This window comes from Culex pipiens, chromosome 1, assembly GCF_016801865.2.
Source record: "Culex pipiens pallens isolate TS chromosome 1, TS_CPP_V2, whole genome shotgun sequence".
NCBI lineage: Eukaryota > Metazoa > Arthropoda > Insecta > Diptera > Culicidae > Culex > Culex pipiens.
In genome coordinates, this window is record NC_068937.1 from 81,856,686 (window position 1) to 81,880,951 (window position 24,266).

General features: G+C 38.7%; 1 protein-coding gene across 2 annotated transcripts; it reads right to left on the bottom strand.

The window, feature by feature from the left end:
• Nucleotides 1-603: 603 nt before the first annotated feature.
• LOC120431202 (uncharacterized) lies at nt 604-23,021 on the bottom strand. Of its 2 annotated transcripts, none has more exons than XM_039596344.2 (2): nt 22,373-22,669; nt 604-2,164 (listed from the first exon to the last, which is right to left on the bottom strand). In XM_039596344.2, exons 1-2 carry the CDS (start codon nt 22,394-22,396, stop codon nt 644-646), a joined length of 1,545 nt encoding a protein of 514 aa, XP_039452278.1. In that variant the 5' UTR covers nt 22,397-22,669; the 3' UTR covers nt 604-643. The 2 variants fall into 2 exon arrangements, 1 of the variants encoding a protein (XP_039452278.1); XR_008211838.1 differs by having other exon boundaries at nt 1,989-7,772; nt 22,373-23,021.
• Between the last annotated feature and the right edge of the window lie 1,245 nt (nt 23,022-24,266).

Here is a 24,266-nt window from a genome sequence, read left to right on the forward strand (position 1 = left end):
TCTGCCGGAAGTACCTTTTTGTACGGCCGGTTCGTCAATCAGAAGAAGACGCCCAAGGTGTGTCTACCACATCCAAACCGCTTGCTGAAAGTCGCCATTTTGAGTACCTATCTGGGGGCATCCCGGTCTGGACGGCCCAGACGACGCTGCTGGACAGCGGCGCGCGCGAACCTGTACAAACGCTAGATTTCCCCTCTGCAATCCACTCGGCCGTGGACCCACCACGTGTCCTCCATGTACCAGCCACCACAACTGTTCGTCAACCACACGGACGCGGTGTTCCTGAGCCACGAGTCGACAAGCAGCACGTGCACGAGAATCGAGGCCTCGAGATGGTGTTTACTGGGTAAGACAGTTGTGGAAGATGAGTGAGTGATTCCCCAAAGTTGACACTTCCGTAGTTCGTATTTTTTATTTGGCCAGATTGACATCATGGATTGCTCCAACAATATGCGCGCATGTTTTGAATGTGCACGACAAAAAATTGGTTAAATTTTAACCGGCTAGAAAATCTTATGAAATGTTAGTGTCCGTTGAATTATGCCCTAGTTCACTGTCATGAATTACTTGTTGTAAGATTTTCGGATAGGAAGAAAACATGCATTCAAAAAATGTAAAATTTCATCTTTAATTGCCCAAAAAATTACACATGCTTGGGTTTGCTAACAGTTGCATATTCATGCTTAGAAATATTATTATCTTCATCATTCCGAACAATATTAACACAGTTTGTTGGGTAAGAGGCAGTTGATGTTTGATTATTTGTGTTTGATTTGCGTATCATACCATATCCTTGATAACTATCATCCGCCACCCTACATACTAAAGTATCTGGAGATGTAATTGTCATTTGATTACCACAGTTATCGAACACGTCAACAACATTGCTGTTACAAGCAAATAGTGTGGAAGAAGTGGGTGGATCTCCAACTATTTCATAATCGTCCGATAAACTACCTTGTGTGATAGAACCTTTCTGTTTTATTGGCACAATTGTTTTATATCCGGAACTTGCTTTATGACTGGTTCTGAAAAAATCCAGTTTATCGTAGCTGCTATCACTATGCGTTGCACTACTACTACTTTCCGGCATGGTAAGGGAACTCTCAGTATGCTTAACATCGTCAATACCAAGTTTTTTCCAAGCATCAGTTATGTCTTCAACACTTTCGTACTCCCGATCATTTTTCGGGGACAATGGCACAGAATTACTATTAGTATTAACAGATAACTCCTGGTTGCTATGATTACTTTGAATGAAGACAGATGAGACATTGCATGCAGAAATATTATTTCGGCTCTCCGGAATTTTAGAAAAGTTGTGCTGCTGAACAGTTGTTTTTCGCGGTGGTTTATTTGGAGGGTAGGGTATGTCAAGGGAGGCAACCATACTACGGAATGGGGTTTCAAGATCAATAAATTGTGCCTGAGTAGTTGGAGGTAGAGGGCTTCTAGAACCAGGCTCCATACAAAATGCAGCACTAAACTGACTTGGAATGTTATGGGTGCTGCTGGTGTTGAAACTTTCACTGGTCATATTTTTTTTCATCGATTTCATTTTGGTTGACATACATCGAAATATTTCCTGCGGATTAACATTGTCCAGCTTAAAAGTGCCTTCGCCAGTGTCACACTTTCGTCCAGCTTCGAAAGTAAATTTTCCTTCGCGATATCCATACTTCCTAATGAACCTGTATGGCCAACTAGCAACGACCACAGCTTCATTATCATAACATTTCAATTGAATCTCTGTATTAGTAAGCATCAGCGTATACATTCTACATTCAAGACCACATTTCAACGAGGCGTCTGTTGGGATTAAGGTTGCTGTGAATATATCGCTATACGATGAGCAATACAAATCATTGTCTTCTTCAATACTTGAATTTTCATTCAAAATGCAAGTTTGTGAAATTTTCTCTTTGAAAGCAACAGATTGCAATGAAATCTTCCATTGCTTTGCAGTTACGTCACTGGACGAACCTAACTGAATTTGTCCTGTTTTAGTAACAACATTGATGATATTTGAAGGAGCTTGCTCAAGAACAATCTTAACGCAGTTCTCTAGTGTAACAATTCTTGTGTTTTTGTCTAATTCACTGTCACTTATTTCCAAACGTTCTATTCCATTTCGGCTTGCTTTAAAAAGCTGGCAGAATTTTGGCTGAAATAGAAGAAACACAAAATTAGTTTTGTTTATGAATAATTTGATTCACGCTCATTGATTAGGCAATGTAGTTTAAGACGCTGCAGAAATTCTGCTTGCTGCAAGAATGCCGCTTAGAGAACAGAAATTATATTTGAAATTAAATTTTTCCCATGTATGTTTTGGACGATTCTGACTTTTCATCATTTTTAAGTTTAGTTTGACGTATACTTTCCAAAAAGACCGAGCCACGTAGCCCAGTTGTAACGCTTCCGCCTCGTAAGCGGTAGATCGGGGTTCAAATCCCGGCTCGGACCAACACAACTGGTGATCTTTACCCTTCTGGAATTGATTGCTTAGTAAAGGGAAGGTAGTGTATCTTCACAAACTGGACCTTATCACGACACCTTAGGGAGGCGACCTATGGAATGTTAACATTAACCTTAACATGTTAACATTAAGTTGAGAATGAAATTGCCACTGAATCCGCTTTGTAAATGCCGGCCCCGATACTCTTCAAGGGTGTTCCCCTCAGGAACTGGGAAAGATTTACTTTTTTACTATCCAGCTTTTTAAGCGAATATGGCGTTCGAATGGTGAACGCTCGAAATGTCAAAATCGCGCAGTGGTACCAACATTGTGAAAAAAGTGTGCCATGGCATGACAGCCACATTTTTTGTCTAATATTTGTGCTACTGAGCGATTTTGACATATCGGACGTTCAACATTCGAACGCCATCTTCGCTTAAAAACCTGGATACCTTCCAAAAACCCATTAAATCTAGAGCCGTATTGTTATTGTTAAACTGACCTGTGTTGTATTATCAAACTTACAATTTAGGTGGATTTTATGAAAACATTTCATCGCACCAAGGAGGAGGAAACTTCAAGAATAATAAAAACATCTTGATAGAATAACGAAATTTTAATATACTTTTTAATATATTAACGAAATGTTAGAGCAACACATGTCTCATTAGGGTGTAATATCAAAATCGATTTTCCAGCCCAGCAATTTTTCAGTTCCTTTTGGGGTCCTAAACAACTCCCCAAAGTTTGGGAACGATTGGTTTAGTCCTCAATTTTCCATATAAATTTATATGGGAAAACCCATTTTTTTGAGTTTTGATATTTATAAAATCCACGTTTCACGCTGTACTAAAACCGGATTCATATTCGGATGCTCTGGAATGTGCTCTACAACTTTCCCGAAGAGAGTATGGTGCTAGCTTGTCCCTGAAAGAAGATACAGCGTCCTCAAAACTCGTCTAAAACGTGATTTTCGAGCAAAAAACACGTTTTAGACGAGTTTTGAACACGCTGTATCTTTTTATAGGAGCAAGTTAGCACCATACTCTCTTCGGGAAAGTTGTAGAGCACATTCCAGTGCATCCGAATATGAATTCGGTTTTAGTACAGCGTGAAACGTGGATTTTATAAATATCAAAATCAAAAAAAATGTTTTTCCCATACAAATTTATATGGAAAATTGAATCGCTTTGCGCAAAGTGAGGACTAAACCAACCGTTCCCAAACTTTGGGGAGTTGTTTAGGACCCCAAAAGGAACTGAAAAATGGTTGTGCTCGCTAAATTTGGACAACTTTATTTTTTTCCATACAACCATATTACACCCTAATGTCTCATGGTGAGAAACATTGGAAAGTGATAAACATTGAATAAAGAAGATAATTAGAGAAAAAATTGTGCACTGTATTCCGGCGACCTCTTAGAACGTGATCTGTTTCTACTGGGTAATCGTATAACATTTGTTCCATGTCTCCGACGCAACCATAACACCTAATTCTAAAGAGAGAGAAATTTACATAATAGAAGAGCGGGTCAAAAACTCAAAATTACTGCGAAAATAAGCCGCAAAAAATCAATTCTCGAAACCGTGAAGTCAGTTCACGATTATGAGAACCACGAAGGAATATATTCACGGATCTCACATTCGTGAACCTTATTCACGATTACGGGAATTGATTTTTTTCTGTGCGGTGGCTTTAATCCACTCAAATATTGGCATTGTTCAAGTAGGCAACCGCGTTTATACAGTATGTAAAAAAAGTATTTACACCCCTTGGGCACTATGCACATTTTGTGATGAAACATGTAAAAACCTACGTTTTTAAATACCTGGGCAAAAAGTAAGTTTGATCCACGAGAACAAAAATTACGAAATTCCATACATTTTCGGCAGGTTGCTCAAACGAAACCATAACAACGTTTTTGCTTAGGTATTTAAAAACGTAGGTTTTAAAGAAAACCTAGATGTTTGGGTATCAAAAGATCGGAAATTTTATGCCCTTTCCGATTCCACATAGGTTGACTTGTGAATCGTGGACCGGTTCGGATGCCAGCGGATTTTCCTACGACGTAATTCCGGGTTGGTACGAAATTCCAACGAAAAATCTATTCTATCGATACAAATACCCCCAAAACGGTGTTATACCCACTCCAAAATGTTTATTTAGCAATTATATGGTAATATATTGACATTTAGTTCAATTAAAAGTTTGCAAAATTAAGTTTACATAAGTTTTATATAGAATTTCCAGAGTTATATAAACTTTTATACTAAGTAGTTAGTAAACTTTATATTCAATCCAAATTATTTTTTTAATCAGTCAAGGACGCCTATTTGGAGTTGGGAGACTGGATTTATGGTGATTTGTCAACAAATAACATTATTTATGTTAATTTTTCGAAAGGTGTACACACTTTTTTTGCACCTTTTTTATTTTCGTAATAGTATTTGTTATATAACTTTTTATAGAAATCATCTTTTCATGATCTTTTTGTAGCATGAGTTTCTGAACAAAACGTAGTACCAGGTTCCTGTCAAACTTTAATTTTTTTACATGTTTCATCACAAAATGTGCATAGTGCCCAAGGGGTGTAAATACTTTTTTCACATACTGTACGTCGCATTTGGGTCGAGGTGTTCAGTATTCACCCAATGACCCTATGAACAACGACACAAATGCTTCTAAAAATATACTTGACCCACAAAGATCTCAGAGAGCCACTGGAAAGAGAGAGAAATTGACATAATAGAAGAGCGAAATAATTAGGTGTTATGGTTGCGTCGGAGACATGGAACAAATGTTATACGATTACCCAGTAGAAACAGATCACGTTCTAAGAGGTCGCCTCTCAGCACGGTGGTTTGGTTCCGTTGGCAGATCGGTGATGCGTTCTCACGGTATGAGATAGAACGGGGTTTAATTCCCCGGCGGAATACACTGCACTATTTTTTGCTAATTATCGTCTTAATTCAATGTTTATCACTTTCCAATGATTCTCACGATGAGACATGTTACCCTCTGTTGCGTCCGCAATTAGGTTAACTACCCCAGAAATTGTCCTGCACACAACCCCAAGACTAGCTGACCTTGGAGGCAGTCTCTAATCCCGAGTTTTGTGTACACGGCACCAACAATCGCGCTATTGTTGGTCGCATGGTAATTTGAGGCTCCTATTGTTTAAGATCTTTGATTTCTCTTTGCCCTCGCCTATAAGAAGGCGATCCAAAACGTGATCCCCATCCAGTATCATCCAGCCCCGGCTAAAGGGCACACGAATAAACATCACCCAGAACCGACGACCAGGACTCTTTTTCTTCATCCGGACCAAGCACCCCCAACGGAGTCTTACAGTCCACTCCCCTGTCCTGCTGAGGACAACCCCGGCTGTCGAGGAGGTGTCTTGGCGCAGATACCCTCCTTCTGGGTCAAAAACTCAAAATTACAACGAAATGTTATCCATGAGTTCCCATCATCCGGATGTGATGACGGGACAGTTTTGGATGTCCCGAGGGTCCGCAGTCCATTTCTCATTGCGGGACATGTTTGACGAGTATTACCTAAACATCCGGAAGAACAGTTTGCACCAGTTCTGGAAGGACCGTCTGTACGAAAATCGCAGGTCCTGTAGCTATTGTACTCGGATTACTTACAGAGGTTGGAGCGAGATCCGACGAACCTGATCAAAAACATTTACCTAGAATACCGAAGAAGTCACCGGTGAGTATTTAGAATGTGTTCAGTGTCTAGCCATTTTCATTTACTTTCAAACTCTCTCAGCAACTCCCGCCCGCAAACGCTCATCTCTCGACGGCGCAGCTTCGGACGGATGAACTTTGATGGCGAGTTGGCAAGGCGAGCTGAGTTGAGGTTAGGATGTCGAACCGGCGCTCGAACACTGCCAAGGCTGGGAAGGAGTCGAAAACGAACAGTAACGTTGCCCAGCAACTTCAAGAGATCTTAGCTAAGCTATCCAAGCTTGACGAACTAACTTGAATCGGGATCTGCCGGGGCAGTTGCTCAAGCTGTCGAACAGAGTGACCGAGGTCACCGTGGAAAATCGACACCTGAGGCAGGAGATCGACGTCTTGAAGCAAGAGCGGTTGCAGGAGGAGGTGCTGATCCAGGGCATCAAGCTGCAAGGCCCGGAACACAACCAGGAAGTTTTTCACAAGGTCTGTGAGGTGATCGGGGCTGACGTGGCGGAGAACGTCAAAGAGGTTGGTCCGCTGATCTTCAAGCAGAACCGGAAGACAGACGCAGTGCTGGTGAAGTTCTGGAGGGTTAGTGATAAGCACCAGTTCATCCAGCGAGTGCGGGCTCTCAAGAGGCCCATCACACCCCGTGACCTGAACATCAAATCGCTGAACAAGTTCTTCTTAATTCAGGACCATCTGGCGCCGGAGAAGCAGCGTGTGCATCGGATGACTTGGGAGCTCTGCAAGCTTGGGCTCTAGAAACCTGGGTTCTAAAGGGTTCTACCTGGGTCACCCATCCCGAAACCCAGAAACGACTCCGCGTTGCTGATTCCAAAGTTGCCGACGAGCTCCAGTTTCTTCTGGTCACGCAAGGGAAAATCAACACAAAATCCAACCACGAGATTCAGGTAACGGTACCCCTGACTGAAAAGTCCGTCAGACGTTTGTCTTTCGTGCAATCGTACGACGTTGCACCAAAATGTCGTGCGACATTTGATCGAATGTTATACGTTTTTGCACCAAAATATCGTGTTTTTCGTGCGAACGATAATCGAAATTGTATAACATTGTCGTACGACATTCGACCGATGTCGCACGGATTGTTATTTAGGATGCCGTGCTATTATCGTGTGCAGTCATTTCGGATTTTTTGTTATTGCACTCGAAAAAAAAAATATTGTTTTGTTTTTATTATTTTTTTTTATTCAAGCAAGCATAATTTCACTTTTCACTTCACTTTTTAACTAATTCCGAATCACCGATTCTTCTCAGACTTGGGTTCTTTCGGATACTATCACATGGGATTTGCCTTGTCCGAGGCTTCCGGCTTGGATGTTGGTGTTCTGTGGCAGCCCGGCAGCATCTTGGTCGTGTTGGACTTTTTCTCCTCTACAAGGCTGATACAAATTGTACCCGGATGCGACGCCAATCTTCAATATCCGACGGATTTATGGCCACCGGAGTATGAGACAACGTGGGTTTGTGGAGCGGGTGTTTCCGTAGCCGTAACTGCTTTCGGGGGTTCTACGGATGCCACGCGGGCCACACGCAAGCGCATGGTTTCCGGCAAGATCATATTGGAAGATGCTTGTTGCCTGAAAAAAAAGATAATGTTCGGCTTGCTGAAAAATGCAGTGAATAAGAAAAAAAGAAAAATTAGTGACAGCTGGCTCACTCCAATAAAGGAAAAAACATAAGTTTAACACAAAATTGTATGTATATTAGGGTGTAATAACAACATCGATTTTGCAGCCCAGCAATTTTTCAGTTCCTTTTGGGGTCCGGAGCATAAACAACTCCCCAAAGTTTAAGAACGATTGGTCCGATCCTCACATTGCGCAAAGCAATTCCATTTTCCATAAAAATCTGTATGGGAAAAATATTTTTTTTTTGAAATTTGGTATTTAAAAATTCCACGTTTCACGCTATATCAAAACCGGATTCATATTCGGATTCTCTGGAACAACTTTCCTGAAGAGAGTATGCTCCTGAAAAAAGATACAGCGTCCTCAAAAATCGTCTAAAATGTGATTTTCGCGCAAAAAACACGTTTTAGACGAGTTTTGAACACGCTGTATCTTTTTATAGGAGCAAGTTAGCACCATACTCTATTCGGGAAAGTTGTAGAGCACCTTCCATAGCATCTGGAATATGAATATGAATCTGGTTTTGATATAGCGTGAAACGTGGAATTTTTAAATACCAAATTAAAAAAAAATTATTTTCCCATACAGATTTATATGGAAAATGGAATCGCTTTGCGCAATGAAAAATGAAGTTGTACAAATTCAGGGAGCACAGCAATTTTTCAGTTCCTTTTGGGGTCCTAAACAACTCCCCAAAGTTTGGGAACGATTGGTTTAGTCCTCACTTTGCGCAAAGCGATTCAATTTTCCATATAAATTTGTATGGGAAAAACCATTTTTTTGGATTTTGATATTTATAAAATCCACGTTTCACGCTGTACTAAAACCGGATTCATATTCGGATGCTCTGGAAGGTGCTCTACAACTTTCCCGAAGAGAGTATGGTGCTAGTTTGTCCCTGAAAGAAGATACAGCGTCCTCAAAACTCGTCTAAAACGTGATTTTGGCGCAAAAAACACGTTTTAGACGAGTTTTGAACACGCTGTATCTTTTTTTAGGAGCAAGTTAGCACCATACTCTCTTCGGGAAAGTTGTAGAGCACCTTCCAGAGCATCCGAATATGAATCCGGTTTTAGTACAGCGTGAAACGTGGATTTTATAAATATCAAAATCCAAAAAAATGGTTTATCCCATACAAATTTATATGGAAAATTGAATAACTTTGCGCAAAGTGAGGACTAAACCAATCGTTCCCAAACTTTGGGGAGTTGTTTAGGACCCCAAAAGGAACTGAAATATTGCTGTGCTGGAAAATCGATTTTGATATTACACCCTACTGAACCAATCGTTCTCAAACTTTGGGGAGTTGTTTAGGACCCCAAAAGGAACTGAAAAATTGCTGTGCTCACTAAATTTTGGCGACTTTTTTTCCATACAACCATATTACGAATCTATGACATTTCCCCGAAACCCATATTACTGAAAGGACATTTCCCCGAATGCCACTTCCCCGAAAAGACACTTCCCCTAATAGTCATTTCCCCGAATTCCATTTACGCGAATTTCCCATTTCCCCTAATCGTCCACATCCCCGAATGCCATTTTCCCGAATGGGCCACAATCCCGAATGCCACTTACCCGATTACCCAAGTAACCATCCAGCACTAGCAAAAAGTCATAAATCGGCAACAGATTAGCATTTCATTGCTAATTAGCCACCCAACAGCATTTACAAATGCGATTCAGCACTTATTCAACTGCACTGTCCAAAGCTGACTAAGTGCTGCTTAAGTGCAACCGCTAGCAACACTGTCATGCTGTTTCCATCAAACTGGCAACATTGTTCTCATTCTGAGAGGAGAGTGAAAGAGAGAGTGCGAGAAAACAACAACCTTCTCACTTTCTCGTATAGATCGCACCAACGATTGGAAATTGGAAATTGTCCTGCTGGTGGGCCGAATTCTCCCGCCGAAATAAGCGGGTGGCAGACAATTCATGTATTTATTTATCTCTAAGCAAATTCATGGCTAGTTGTACGTATTTTATTATATTACTATAACTAAATCTAAATCTTCCGAACCTCATCAAAAACTGATTTCTTCAGTGCCCTTTTAAAAGGGGTGAAACATTAAACCCAAGCTGTTCGGCATTCTTCTGACACAAAGTCGCTACATAAGTAGCTGTAAAAACCTGCTTGGAAAGCCATCTCCCATTTAGGAGAAAAGGCACGGGCGCAGGAATCAGCAGCGAAGACAACTTCTACCATCTGGCATCAAATCCCAATCTCATCATCTTCAATCAAAAAAATCAACTTCGCAAACTCGGTCAGCTGAGTCGGTAATGTAGTAACTAAACAAACCAAAATAGAATGGTGACAAAGAGGAAGCAGAGAGAGCGAAAGCAATATTTTTGCCTCTCTCATTTTTATGACATTTTCTGCAGGGGTGGACACCAACAGTAGGGGCCAGCACTAAACCAGCCGAGTAAAGTCCAAACTCGGTCATTGTCTAGCACTGAAGTAGCTGTTAGGGCTGATCTCCAAACTTCGTAGCTTTTACTCGCAGCTGTAAGAGCGCATTAAGTGCTGAACAGTGACCATGTTTTAGTGCTGGATGGTTACTTGGGTACCCAAGTAACCATCCAGCACTAGCAAAAAGTCATAAATCGGCAACAGATTAGCATTTCATTGCTAATTAGCCACCCAACAGCATTTACAAATGCGATTCAGCACTTATTCAACTGCACTGTCCAAAGCTGACTAAGTGCTGCTTAAGTGCAACCGCTAGCAACACTGTCATGCTGTTTCCATCAAACTGGCAACATTGTTCTCATTCTGAGAGGAGAGTGAAAGAGAGAGTGCGAGAAAACAACAACCTTCTCACTTTCTCGTATAGATCGCACCAACGATTGGAAATTGGAAATTGTCCTGCTGGTGGGCCGAATTCTCCCGCCGAAATAAGCGGGTGGCAGACAATTCATGTATTTATTTATCTCTAAGCAAATTCATGGCTAGTTGTACGTATTTTATTATATTACTATAACTAAATCTAAATCTTCCGAACCTCATCAAAAACTGATTTCTTCAGTGCCCTTTTAAAAGGGGTGAAACATTAAACCCAAGCTGTTCGGCATTCTTCTGACACAAAGTCGCTACATAAGTAGCTGTAAAAACCTGCTTGGAAAGCCATCTCCCATTTAGGAGAAAAGGCACGGGCGCAGGAATCAGCAGCGAAGACAACTTCTACCATCTGGCATCAAATCCCAATCTCATCATCTTCAATCAAAAAAATCAACTTCGCAAACTCGGTCAGCTGAGTCGGTAATGTAGTAACTAAACAAACCAAAATAGAATGGTGACAAAGAGGAAGCAGAGAGAGCGAAAGCAATATTTTTGCCTCTCTCATTTTTATGACATTTTCTGCAGGGGTGGACACCAACAGTAGGGGCCAGCACTAAACCAGCCGAGTAAAGTCCAAACTCGGTCATTGTCTAGCACTGAAGTAGCTGTTAGGGCTGATCTCCAAACTTCGTAGCTTTTACTCGCAGCTGTAAGAGCGCATTAAGTGCTGAACAGTGACCATGTTTTAGTGCTGGATGGTTACTTGGGTAGTCATATCATTTTACAGTCGACTCTCTGCTTGTCAATATCCAAGGGACCGTCGAGGAAGAGAATCATCAGATTACAGAACGATGCAAAATGAAGACTCGATTGAAAATATTTTTTCTTGATACCCAGCTATGGGAGAGAATCATGGCAACGTCCATCAAACAAAAACAAACTAATGTCAAACACCCTTTAAAGCTTCGTTTCGCCAAAAAATGTCTATGCAAGCCATGAAAACTGAAATTATTGACAACCGGAAGAGATTTTTAAAGCAAACAGAATCCAAGGGACCGTCGAGGAAGAGATCCTTCAAGCAAGGGAAAATATCGAGGAATGAAGATAATTGAAGTATGCAGATTGAAGGGACTGAAGAAATCATCGATAGATGGAGAATTATTGATATCGAGAAGATCGACAGCCAGAGAGTCGACTGTTTAAGAAAAAAAAAATGATGGCAATTTCTATCACATCATATACATATAATATTTCTTGAAAGGTTGGTATCGGCCTTGAATGATCAACTTTCTTTTTGGCTTCACTCAGAACAGACGTAGCATTTTAGGGGGGAAGGGGTGTTGGAAGGTTTGGTACTATTCATTCAAATACAATGAATATTGTTACAGACTTTTTTTTATATATTCTCAATACCCTTTTCTTATAGACATGATAATAATAATGCAATAGAAGTTTTGTTATTTTTTATGATTCAAAAACATACCGCGCGATTTTCGTAGTACCCCGTATCACCCAGTTAACTCAATCCGAATTCTGAAACGGAATCTAATTAGAATCGTATACAAATTCCGTTTCAAACGCAACAACCGGTTCCGTGTTCGAACCGGTTGTTGCGTTTGAAACGGAATTTGTGTACGATTCTAATTAGATTCCGTTTCAGAATTCGGGTTGATCTGACTGGGCAGTAGAACCCCGTTCACACTGATCATTTTATTCACATTGCTGGTTTGGGATTTGGCGAAAAGTATAATCAACAAAAACTTCAAAAAAAAATGTACCAGCCTTATGTATTTGTTCGATTTTTGCGTTCTTGAACAAAATTCTCAAAAACAACATCTAGGGGAGAGTGGGGAGACTTGATCCCCGGGGACACTTGATCCCAAGCCTGTATCTCGTCAGCATGTGGGTAAAACAATTAGCTTTGTTCTAGAAAGTTGTGCGAAATTGACTAAAACTCATTGTAGAAAACAAAGAAAAATATTAAAAAATTGATTGATTGAGCTACGCACATTTTTCTAAAAAGTGCTGCAAAAAACTTCCAAGAGAACTTTTTTCTTTGTTTTGATAAGTATAGAAAACACTCAAAAAATACTCAAAAAAATATTTTTTATACATGAATTGTTTGATATACATATCTACTCCAAAACCCTAACGCATTTGACGTTAAATTTATCTTCATACTATTTTTACAATCAATTGTTTAAAAAAGTACGTTTAGGGAGACTTGATCCCTGCATTTTTACAGTCACTGGAATCAGCCTCAAGATTAAATAATTGGGCTGGGTTTCCATACATAGTTTCCTTTAGTATAGTTGTACATAACTTACTGCAGTTTGAACCATTTTTCAAAAGTTTTGTAAACAAAAATTACCAGCTTTTGTAAACATGCTCAATTTTGGTCTAAAAAAGAAAATTTTAAGTTTTTAAATATTTTGCATGCTAAACTTGTTATATTGTGAATACAAACGTACAGGTTTAATGTGAAATTGCTGTAACTTTTAGAAAATAAAAAGTTTGGATGAATAAAAAACATTGTACTAAAGATTTTTTCAAAATGTTTAAAGGGGGATCAAATTACCCCCAACATTTTGAAAATGCCGGTTTAATTTTTTTTTTTAAACGCTTGGCATGATTCGAAAAGTTTATCTCATGAAATACCCTCATCAGCCAAACATAGTTGAATGTTCAAGCTTTCAATTCATGCAAAAAGATCATAGTTTTGTGAGAAATTGACAGAGTTATGTGCGATACAAAAAAAGGGGATCAAGTCTCCCCACTCTCCCCTAATCATGCGGTTGAATACAAAATGTTAATTGAACTACAAAAAATCTAGTAATTGGGTCCTAAAATTAAGCTTAAATTTGTGATATTATTGTTCACAAGAAAAATAAGCTTTACTAAGTAAAATGACCCTTTGAACGACCGCAAAGGATTTAAAATGGATTTTTAATTCAATTCCTAAAAATTCACTTCACGGCCCTTCTTGGCAGAAAAGCTCCTACTTGACAGCTCGATCCAGGGGGGGCATAGTTGATCCATCGAAAAAATATTGTCTTGTCAATAACTTTTTTTGTATAAAAAAAGTTATCAGAAATGGTTTTTAATCGTGTTTCTTACCGTTGTTCATAAAAATTGACAAAGGGCTTGTGATAGCCTATCACAAGCCCTTTGTCAATTTTTATGAATCACTGATAGGTTACCACCCCTGCACGGGTTTACCAACCCTGCATAGCTTTTTTTTTAATTTCTATTTATTCAGTTTTTCTTATCCATGTACATTCATTCAGTTAAAATATTATTGAGTGTCCAATCACAATCGATGACTTTTCACCTCAATTTTAAATACTAGCAACTTTCATTTATTCATGAAATTTTTAGCTTTCGCTATTCAGTGATTTCAAATGTAGGAGGTCCTGCATGTACAAAAGGGAAAAGGGATACCTTAAAACTAACTTATAAACTATATAAAGATCGGATCAATGCAGCTGAAGACTGCAATGATTTTTGTCGAAATGCATCAATTATCTTATTGGACATAACATCCAAAGTGTCAACTTCGGCTAATTGATGAAGTTCACTGATGCTGAACCAGGGAGGAAGTTTCAGAATCATTTTCAGAATTTTGTTCTGAATCCTCTGAAGTTTTTTCTTCCTGGTTAAACAACAGCTTGTCCAGATCGGCACAGCATAAAGCATGGCAGGTCTGAAAATTTGTTTATAAATTAACAGTTTATTCTTGAGACAAAGTCTAGAATTCCTGTTTATAAGTGGATACAAACATTTAATATATTTGTTACATTTAACCTGGATACTTTCAATGTGATCCTTGTAAGTAAGGTTTTTGTCAAATGCAAGTCCAAGATATTTCACTTGATCCTCCCACTTTAAATTTACCTCATTCATCTTTATAATGTGATGACTTTTTGGTTTAAGAAAATCAGCCCTTGGTTTGTGAGGGAAAATAATAAGTTGAGTTTTTGCAGCATTTGGAGTAATTTTCCATTCTTTCAAATAAGAATTGAAAATATCCAAGCTTTTTTGTAATCTTCTTGTGATGACACGAAGGCTTCTACCTTTGGCGGAGATGCTTGTATCAACAGCAAAAAGTGATTTCTGACATCCTGGGAGCAAATCAGGCAAGTCAGAAGTAAAAATATTGTATAAAATTGGACCCAAAATGCTTCCTTGAGGGACGCCGGCACGTACAGGTAGTTGATCAGATTTGCTGTTCTGATAACATACCTGCAGAGTACGATCCGTCAAATAATTTTGAATAATTTTCACGATATAAATCGGAAAATTAAACCTTTTTAATTTCGCAATCAAACCTTTATGCCAAACACTGTCAAATGTTTTTTCTATGTCTAGAAGAGCAGCGCCAGTAGAATAGCCCTCAGATTTGTTGCTTCGAATTAAATTTGAAACTCTCAACAACTGATGAGTAGTTGAATGCCCAAGGCGAAATCCAAACTGCTCATCAGCGAAAATTGAATTTTCATTAATGTGTGTCATCATTCTATTAAGAATTATTCTTTCGAATAATTTACTAATAGATGAAAGCAAACTAATGGGCCGATAGCTTGAGGCTTCAGCAGGATTTTTATCCGGTTTCAAAATCGGAACTACTTTGGCATTTTTCCAACTACTGGGAAAATATGCCAAATCAAAACATTTGTTGCAAATTTTGACCAAGCTACTTAAAGTTGCTTCAGGTAATTTTTTAATTAAAATGTAAAAAATGCCATCCTCACCAGGGGCTTTCATATTTTTAAATTCTTTGATAATAGATTTTATTTCATTCAGATCCGTATTAAAAACATCATCTGATGAAAACTCTTGTTCAACAATATTCTGAAATTCTGTTGAAATTTGATCTTCAATAGGACTCAAAACATTTAAGTTGAAATTATGAGCACTCTCAAACTGCTGAGCAAGTTTTTGAGCGTTCTCCCCATTAGTTAATAGAATATTATCACCATCTTTTAAAGAAGGGATTGGTTTTTGAGGTTTCTTAAGAACCTTTGAAAGTTTCCAAAAAGGTTTGGAATAAGGTTTAATTTGTTCGACATCTCTTGCGAACTTTTCATTTCGCAGGAGAGTGAATCTGTGGTCAATAACCTTTTGCAAATCTTTTTGAATTCGCTTCAGTGCAGGATCACGAGAACGTTGATACTGTCTTCGGCGAACATTTTTTAGACGAATCAGAAGCTGAAGATCGTCATCAATAATGGGAGAATCAAATTTGACTTGGACTTTAGGAATAGCAATATTCCTAGCATCCACAATTGCATTAGATAAAGATTCCAAGGCTGAATCAATATCAGCTTTGGTTTCTAAAACAAAATCATGATTTAAGTTATTCTCAATATGATGCTGATACCTGTCCCAATTAGCTTTGTGGTAATTAAACACAGAACTATTGGGTCTGATAACTGCTTCATGAGAAAGTGAAAAAGTTACTGGAAGGTGATCAGAATCAAAATCAGCATGAGTCACTAAAGGTCCACAATACTGACTTTGATTTGTCAAAACCAAATCAATTGTTGATGGATTTCTAACAGAAGAAAAGCAAGTTGGCCCATTCGGATATAAAACCGAATAAAGACCAGAAGTGCAATCTCTGAATAGAATTTTACCATTGGAATTTACTTTTGAATTATTCCAAGATTGGTGTTTGGCATTAAAATCACCGATGATCAAAAATCGAGATCTATGCCGAGTAAGTTTATTCAAATTCCCCTTGAAATAATTTTTATTTTCCCCCAGTGCATTGGAAAGGCAAGTATGCAGCTGCAATCATAATTTTCCCAAAAGAAGTTTCAAGTTCAATGTCCAAACTTTCAATAACTTTTAATTTAAAGTCACGTAACGTGCTATAAGTCATACTACGGTGGATAACTATTGCAACTCCACCGCCATTTCGATCCATTCGGTTATTAGTTATAACTTTATAATCTGGATCACTTTTCAAATAAGTGCCAGTTTTTAAAAATGTTTCGGTTATAACAGCAACATGCACGTTATGAACTCGTAAAAAGTTGAAAAATTCATTTTCTTTCGCTTTTAAAGAGCGAGCATTAAAATTCATAATATTGATGGAATTACTTAGATCCATGATTAAACTTCAGGGTAAGAACAACATCATTCGCAAATTTTAATCCAATCTGGATAGCTTCCATCATGGATGTAGCATTATTCATTGTTTGAATCAAACCAAACAGTGAGTTTTGCAAAAAAGTCATTTTTTCATAGCTTCCATCATGGATGTAGCATTACTCATTGTTTGAATCAAACCAAACAGTGAGTTTTGCAAAAAAGTCACTTTTTCAAACGTAACATCGCAGAGATCAGAAGATCCCAAAGCGTTGCCAGCAGAAACATTTTCAAATGAAATTTGAGGTACCTGCCCAATTTGAAGATTGGTAGAGGATTTAAAATTCGTGGATGAACCCGAACCCGAAACGACGTTAATAAGAAATACCATTAGTGTTACCTAACTTTTCCACGGTAGGGGTATTCCTAGCATTGTTCGAGTGAGACATCACGAACGTTTGATTTAAAGATGCAGGTACAACCTGACTTTGAGAAAATTTCGGTTTGGATTTCGGCTGATGCTTAGCACGAGAATCCAAAACCTTTTTTCTGATGGGGCAATCCCAGAAATTTGATTTGTGATTTCCACCACAATTTGCACATTTAAATTGGGTGACTTCTTTCACGGGACAATTGTCCTTGTCGTGAGAAGAATCCCCGCAAACCATGCATTTTGGAACCATGGCGCAATGATCAGTACCGTGACCGAATGCCTGGCAACGCCGGCACTGGGTCAGATTCTGGCCATTACCGCCATGTTTCTTAAAATGCTCCCACTTTACCCGTACATGGAACAAAAACTGAACTTTGTCCAAAAGTTTCAAATTGTTGATTTCATTTCTGTTGAAATGAATCAGATAAAATTGTAAAGTCAAACCAAAGCGAGAAATATTCCCGTTTGTTTTTTTCTTCATTGGTATTACTTGGGATGGGGCAAAACCAAGCAACACCTTAAATTCGTTTTTGATCTCATCCACCGACAAGTCGTTGGATGGACCTTTCAGGACCGCCTTGAATGGACGAGCATTCTTGGTCTCATACGTGTAGAAATTGTGTTTGTGGTTTTTCAAATAACCACCAAAAGTTTGGTGATCTTGTAAAGATTCCGTCAACAAGCGACATTCTCCTCTTCGACCAAGCTGGAACGAAACCTTCAAATTGCAAGTTTCCTTGCAATTCTTCAGTTGCGTTCGAAAGCTGGCCAAATCGGAGACGGAAGTCACTACAATTGGCGGAGCCTTTACTCGTTTCTCGACGGCAGAAGGCTCAGTACGAGGAGAAGAAACACCGAAACTGTTTGCCAATGGGATTGGAGGAATGACCTCACTTTCAGAATCAGACCTCGGATGAGGCTGTTTTCTTTTTCTGTTTCCGTTAGCCGGCTTAGCGTTCAAACGCTTCACCGACGTAACAAAAATCTTCAGAAGATTTGCGTTTACCTTTGTTTTGACGCATTTTGCAAGGCCAAAGTTCTCTTAAAAAGATGGCTTCGTTTGTAAAATACAACAAAATTTGAGGTGGGGTTAGTCTTGAAAAGACTGTTTAGAATTTTGGAAAATAACTCAGGTAGTCTTTAAAAAGACTGTGAATTTTGTTTGAAATAACTCTGAGCTTAGGTAGTAAAAAATACCGCAGCTTTAGTGTCCGTTCACCACGAAGGTTCGCAAGACACTGAACCCTGCATAGCTAATTAGTTGCAACCCATCATTTACTGCTTCACACTTCAATTTCAATTTATTGCCCTGCCTGGCTGAGTGAGCCACACACAGCCAGGCCCAGGACTCAAATTACATAACAATCGGTTCAATATGCGCTGGCATAACTGCTGTGCTTGCGCATGGGACTGTTTCGGGTTGTACAGTTTTTCGTGTTTTACGGCAAAGTGGCCATGCGCTGGATAATGCTGATCCAGCGCAAAGGACACTTCAGGCCATAAACAGAGAGAGCCAACTCCAGATGTCTCCAATGAGTAAACTCTACAAATACTATGTAAGAAATGTAACCAAACTCATATAAAAGGGCCAGGAGCCACCAAATAAAAGAGATTCTTTCTTAGAACACAGACCAGAACTGTACAGTTTAGTGATCGCTCCCAAGCCAGGCTTGAGGACACCGATCTACTTCGGATGACAGCCTATGGTCCAAAATTCTAAGACCCTTGAAGTAATCAAGGCTACATGGCGCCCGTGAGCAGCGGCTCGGACGCAACGCGCCGCGATTTTCAATTCGTTTTTTCGGGACTTTGTAAAAAAATAAGTTAAAAGTGCACTTAAAAAATGGAAATAGTGAGGCGTAATGTTGTACAAAAATTGAAGATCAACAACCGACCGGGACACCGCAAGTGAAACGAGTTTTTTTTATCCTCTGCATAATGGGTAATCAGAACACAACTCCAAAACCCCCGGTGCACGAAGACATAATTCGCATCGTAAATGCGAACGTGGCGCAAACGGCGCACCTAGAAAAAACCGCGAACGCAACTTCAATACTAGCCTACGCTGGTATAACGATCATCGTGTTAGGACTACTGAATATTTTATACAAGTTAGTCATTCGCTATGAACGATTGAAACCCGAAAACAGAATAAAAAAGGTAGTATCGTTATCAAACATTTTGACGGAAAATTGATCAGTGAACTGACCCACATCGTGCGCGAGGCCGATCGTCCAGGATCAAAGACCAACAAGTACAGTAAATATGGAAACCATTAAAAAAACAGTAAACAGATTGAACACTACATCAGTGCCAATCATCGTAAGAACGAATTTAAAATGTGTAAAAGGCCTGATTCAGTGCCTCGTAAAATGTGAACTTTTAACAATACTGAGAAACTATGAACAATCGGTGTTAGTGGAAAAAAACAAAAAAATAATAAGACAAACGCCGCCGCGAATGACTAAGAGTCAAAAGAAGATCTTTTACGAAAAAGAACGCCAACGATGGAATCGGCTAAGGGCAGCCGACCAGCAGCAACAACAGCAGCAGCAGCATTAGCAGCAGCGAAACCAGGTGCAGCCGCGCCAGGAAATAAACAACCGTAAAGGGGAGCGCGTTATTGTTTAACGGATGCATATCCTTACGCGGTGTTTTCGGCATTCTTCAAGAAGGGGAGCGCACATAAGTGGCCGCATACCCGAATCATCAATCTTCAAGAAGGGGAGCGCACATAAGTGGCCGCATACCCGAATCATCAATTTTCAAGAAGGGGAGCACACAACAGAGATTGCATACCCGCTATAATCTTCATTTAAATGATAAGTAATCTAGATGACAGAAAATTTATTAGAAAAAACATATGAAGGTCTGGGAGTTATTCTAAAAAAATTATCAAAAACCCAAACAGAAAATATAGGTCTAAGACCTTATTAACGAAACTAGATAAAGCGAAAAGCCTATATCGCATAGGACTTTCGGAAATTGAATATTTGCCGGAGCAAAAACAAGCTCCGTTGACAAAAACTTTACGATATCTCCAAGGAGAAATCATAACATTAATAAATGAAAAGCTCGAAAAACACGTTGAACCACTTTCATTTAGGACACTAGTTAAGGTAATAATTACATTAAACAGATCATATAAAAAAGTTAAAATGGCAAATGCTGCCGAAATCATTCAAATAGCTTCTACCCTCGTCCCTGAGTATGACGGGCAGGGAGATAAGCTAAAAAATGTGACAAGTGCACTAGCTGCATTGACACCACTCGTCACAGCAGCAACTGAACCAATCGCAGTTCAGGTTGTGCTGACAAAATTGACGAAAAAAGCCAGATCAACGGTAGGTGACAACCCTGCTAACTTGGCTGAAATCGTGACAAAACTGGAAGCTAAATGCTCCAGTTCGGTTTCATCCGAAACCACGCGGGGAACATAGCTCATAAAACGGCTATTAAAACTCACAACCAGCAATAAAGCGGTTTTTTACAGCCAGCAATAATTTAAGTAATTTTATTAATGTAAAGTTAGATATATCAGACGCCAAATGTACATTTTTAGTTGATACCGGCGCTGAAATATCCTTATTAAAAATTACGAAACTTTTTGGATCCACTCCAATGGACCCCGAAAATAAATGCACCATATCAGGTATCAACGATGAAGGTATTCATACGTTGGGAAGTACTTATGGTAACATAATCTTAGAAAACATAAAGGTATCTCAAGAATTCCAATTAATCAATGAGGAAGTAACAATCCCCACTGATGGAATTCTTGGAAGAGACTTTCTTACAAAGTACCATTGTAACATCGATTACGATACATGGTTACTTTCCGGAACTGTCAATTCGGAAAAATTTGAATTCGAAATAATTGATAACTTGGAAGGAAATACTTATATTCCTCCTCGTTGTGAAGTATTTCGAAAAGTAAATTTACCAGATACCAGGTCTGTGTATTTAATAAATTCACATCAGACTGACCGTGGAGTCTTCATCGCAAACTCCATTGTAGATAGTAGTTTTCCATATGTAAAAATTTTGAATACTACTAATAAAACAGTAAAGATCAATAAAAACTTTACTGAAAATATGACCAATGTCGTCAATTTTGACGCTTATAACTTTGGTCACGAAATCAAAAATAAACGTCATAAAAAATTACTGATGTCGCTAAAACTGGATAAAGTTCCCAAAAAAGCTAAAGACAAATTAATAGAATTATGTCGTGAATATAATGAAATTTTCTCTTTAGAAAATGATCATCTCACCACGAATAATTTCTATAAACAAAAAAAAACTTGGAAGATAGTCGACCAGTTTATATTAAAAATTACCGAACTCCAGAAGCGCACATTCAGGAAACAAACAAACAAGCGCACAAAATGCTAAATGACGGGATTATAAGACACTCAACGTCTCATTATAATTCCCCGATAATGCTAGTGCCCAAAAAAAACCGACAATGACGAGAAAAAATGGAGGTTGGTAGTGGATTTCCGACAATTAAATAAAAAGATTCTCGGTGACAAATTTCATTTACCAAGAATTGATGAAATTTTAGATCATCTAGGTAGAGCAAAATATTTCACAACTTTGGATTTAATGTCCGGATTTCACCAAATTGAACTTGAAGAGGAATCACAAAAATTCACAGCCTTTTCTAGTTCTAATGGACACTACGAATTCAATAGACTTCCATTCGGATTAAACATTTCGTCCAACAAGTCATCAAAGAATGATGACGATTGCTTTGAGTGGATTGCCAGCAGAATGTGCATTCCTTTATATTGACGACATTATCGTCGTCGGATGCTCAATCAATCATCACATCTCAAATCTGGAAAATGTTTTGTCCAAACTAAGACACTTCAATCTTAAACTAAATCCAGCAAAATGTAACTTTTTCGGAACTGACGTGACTTATTTAGGTCATCATGTCTCAGATAAAGGCATTCAACCGGACAAATCAAAATATGAAGTGATCCAAAAATATCCAAAACCAGAAAACGCAGATGATGTTCGAAGATTTGTAGCATTTGCAAATTATTATCGACGCTTCTTGCCAGATTTCGCAAAAACAGCTCACCCATTAAATCGTCTATTACGCAAAAATCAACCATTCATCAGGTCTGATATATGCGAAAACGCTTTTCAAGAAATTAAGAATAAACTGTTGTCACCAGAAATTCTTCAATTTCCTGACTTCGAAAAGCAGTTCATTTTAACAACGGATGTTTCAAAAATAGCATGGAGATATTGACTTACCAGTATGCTACGCAAGCAGAACATTCACTAAAGGTGAATCAAATAAATCCACTATAGAACAGGAACTCGTTGCCATACATTGGGCAATTGACCATTTTAAGCCATATTTATATGGTAGGAAATTCGTCGTTAGAACAGATCATTGACCACTAGTCTATCTGTTCTCAATGAAAGAGCCATCATCGAAACTTACTAGAATGCGCTTAGATCTCGAAGAATTCGATTTCACAGTACACTATGTACCTGGAAAATCAAACGTCGGAGCTGACGCACTTTCAAGAGTAGTAATCGACATTGATGAGCTGAAACAGATGTATGTGCATTAGGGTGTAATATGGTTGTATGGAAAAAAATGAAGTTGTACAAATTCAGGGAGCACAGCAATTTTTCAGTTCCTTTTGGGGTCCTAAACAACTCCCCAAAGTTTGGGAACGATTGGTTTAGTCCTCACTTTGCGCAAAGCGATTCAATTTTCCATTTTTTTGGATTTTGATATTTATAAAATCCACGTTTCACGCTGTACTAAAACCGGATTCATATTCGGATGCTCTGGAAGGTGCTCTACAACTTTCCCGAAGAGAGTATGGTGCTAGCTTGTCCCTGAAAGAAGATACAGCGTCCTCAAAACTCGTCTAAAACGTGATTTTGGCGCAAAAAACACGTTTTAGACGAGTTTTGAACACGCTGTATCTTTTTTTAGGAGCAAGTTAGCACCATACTCTCTTCGGGAAAGTTGTAGAGCACCTTCCAGAGCATCCGAATATGAATCCGGTTTTAGTACAGCGTGAAACGTGGATTTTATAAATATCAAAAATTGAATAACTTTGCGCAAAGTGAGGACTAAACCAATCGTTCCCAAACTTTGGGGAGTTGTTTAGGACCCCAAAAGGAACTGAAATATTGCTGTGCTGGAAAATCGATTTTGATATTACACCCTAATGTGCATCTCGTACAAACACGAGCGCGAGCAAAACTGCATCAACAAAATCAAACAAAACCAAGTTCAGTAGTAGAGCCTGATCAACTCAAAATCTACGAATCTTGCAATATAAATGACGTCTATATATCTACCAAAACTTGAAATAGTTGGTATTGATACAAATGCGCAAACCGGTATAAAAATTTCCATTAGAGACAAGCGATCCAGAAAGGAATTAACTCCAGCGATTATCCCTATGCCTCTGTCTAATACTAATGATAATCTCATGGAGATTATTCAGAACATTGACTCACAGGCCAATAAACTAGGAATAGACAAGTTAGCTCTAGCGCTAACCGCTGAATTCTCAAGTTTATGTGATATTCAAAAGTTCATACACGCGTACAAAGTGCTAGCCACACCCAAACCAAATCCTATTACTAACCAAAACTCAAAAGTAATAAACCTTACGTTAATCTTTTATAGAAAACGTAGAATTATAAATGATCCACTTGAAGCACTAAAGATTATAGAATATTATCATGATCACCGCTAGGAGGTTATGTTGGTTCTTACCGCCTTTGGAAAAAATTGAAAGCATACTTTAAATTTATTTTTTCAATTTTCAATTTCAATTCAGTTTTTATTCAGTAGATAATCAATTCACAATGTGTTTAACTATTAAGCATAATAGAGTTTTGGAGGTCCTTTCAGCTATGTGTTGATATAATTTGTCTAGTGACACAATTGTTCATTACTAAAGGGCTAATCAAAGGTAGGAAAAAGTTCTAAAAAAAAAACCTACACAATTACTAAAGAGACGGGATAGTTAGAGGAAAACTTAAAGCTAGATCACAGAATGATTTTGTCTTTTGACGTCGAAGAACAGCGCTGCACGAGGCAGCTTATCCATTGTACACGAATTTAATCATGAGCTCTCCCAGAGCCATGAACTGTTCTGCCTTGTTACGGCAG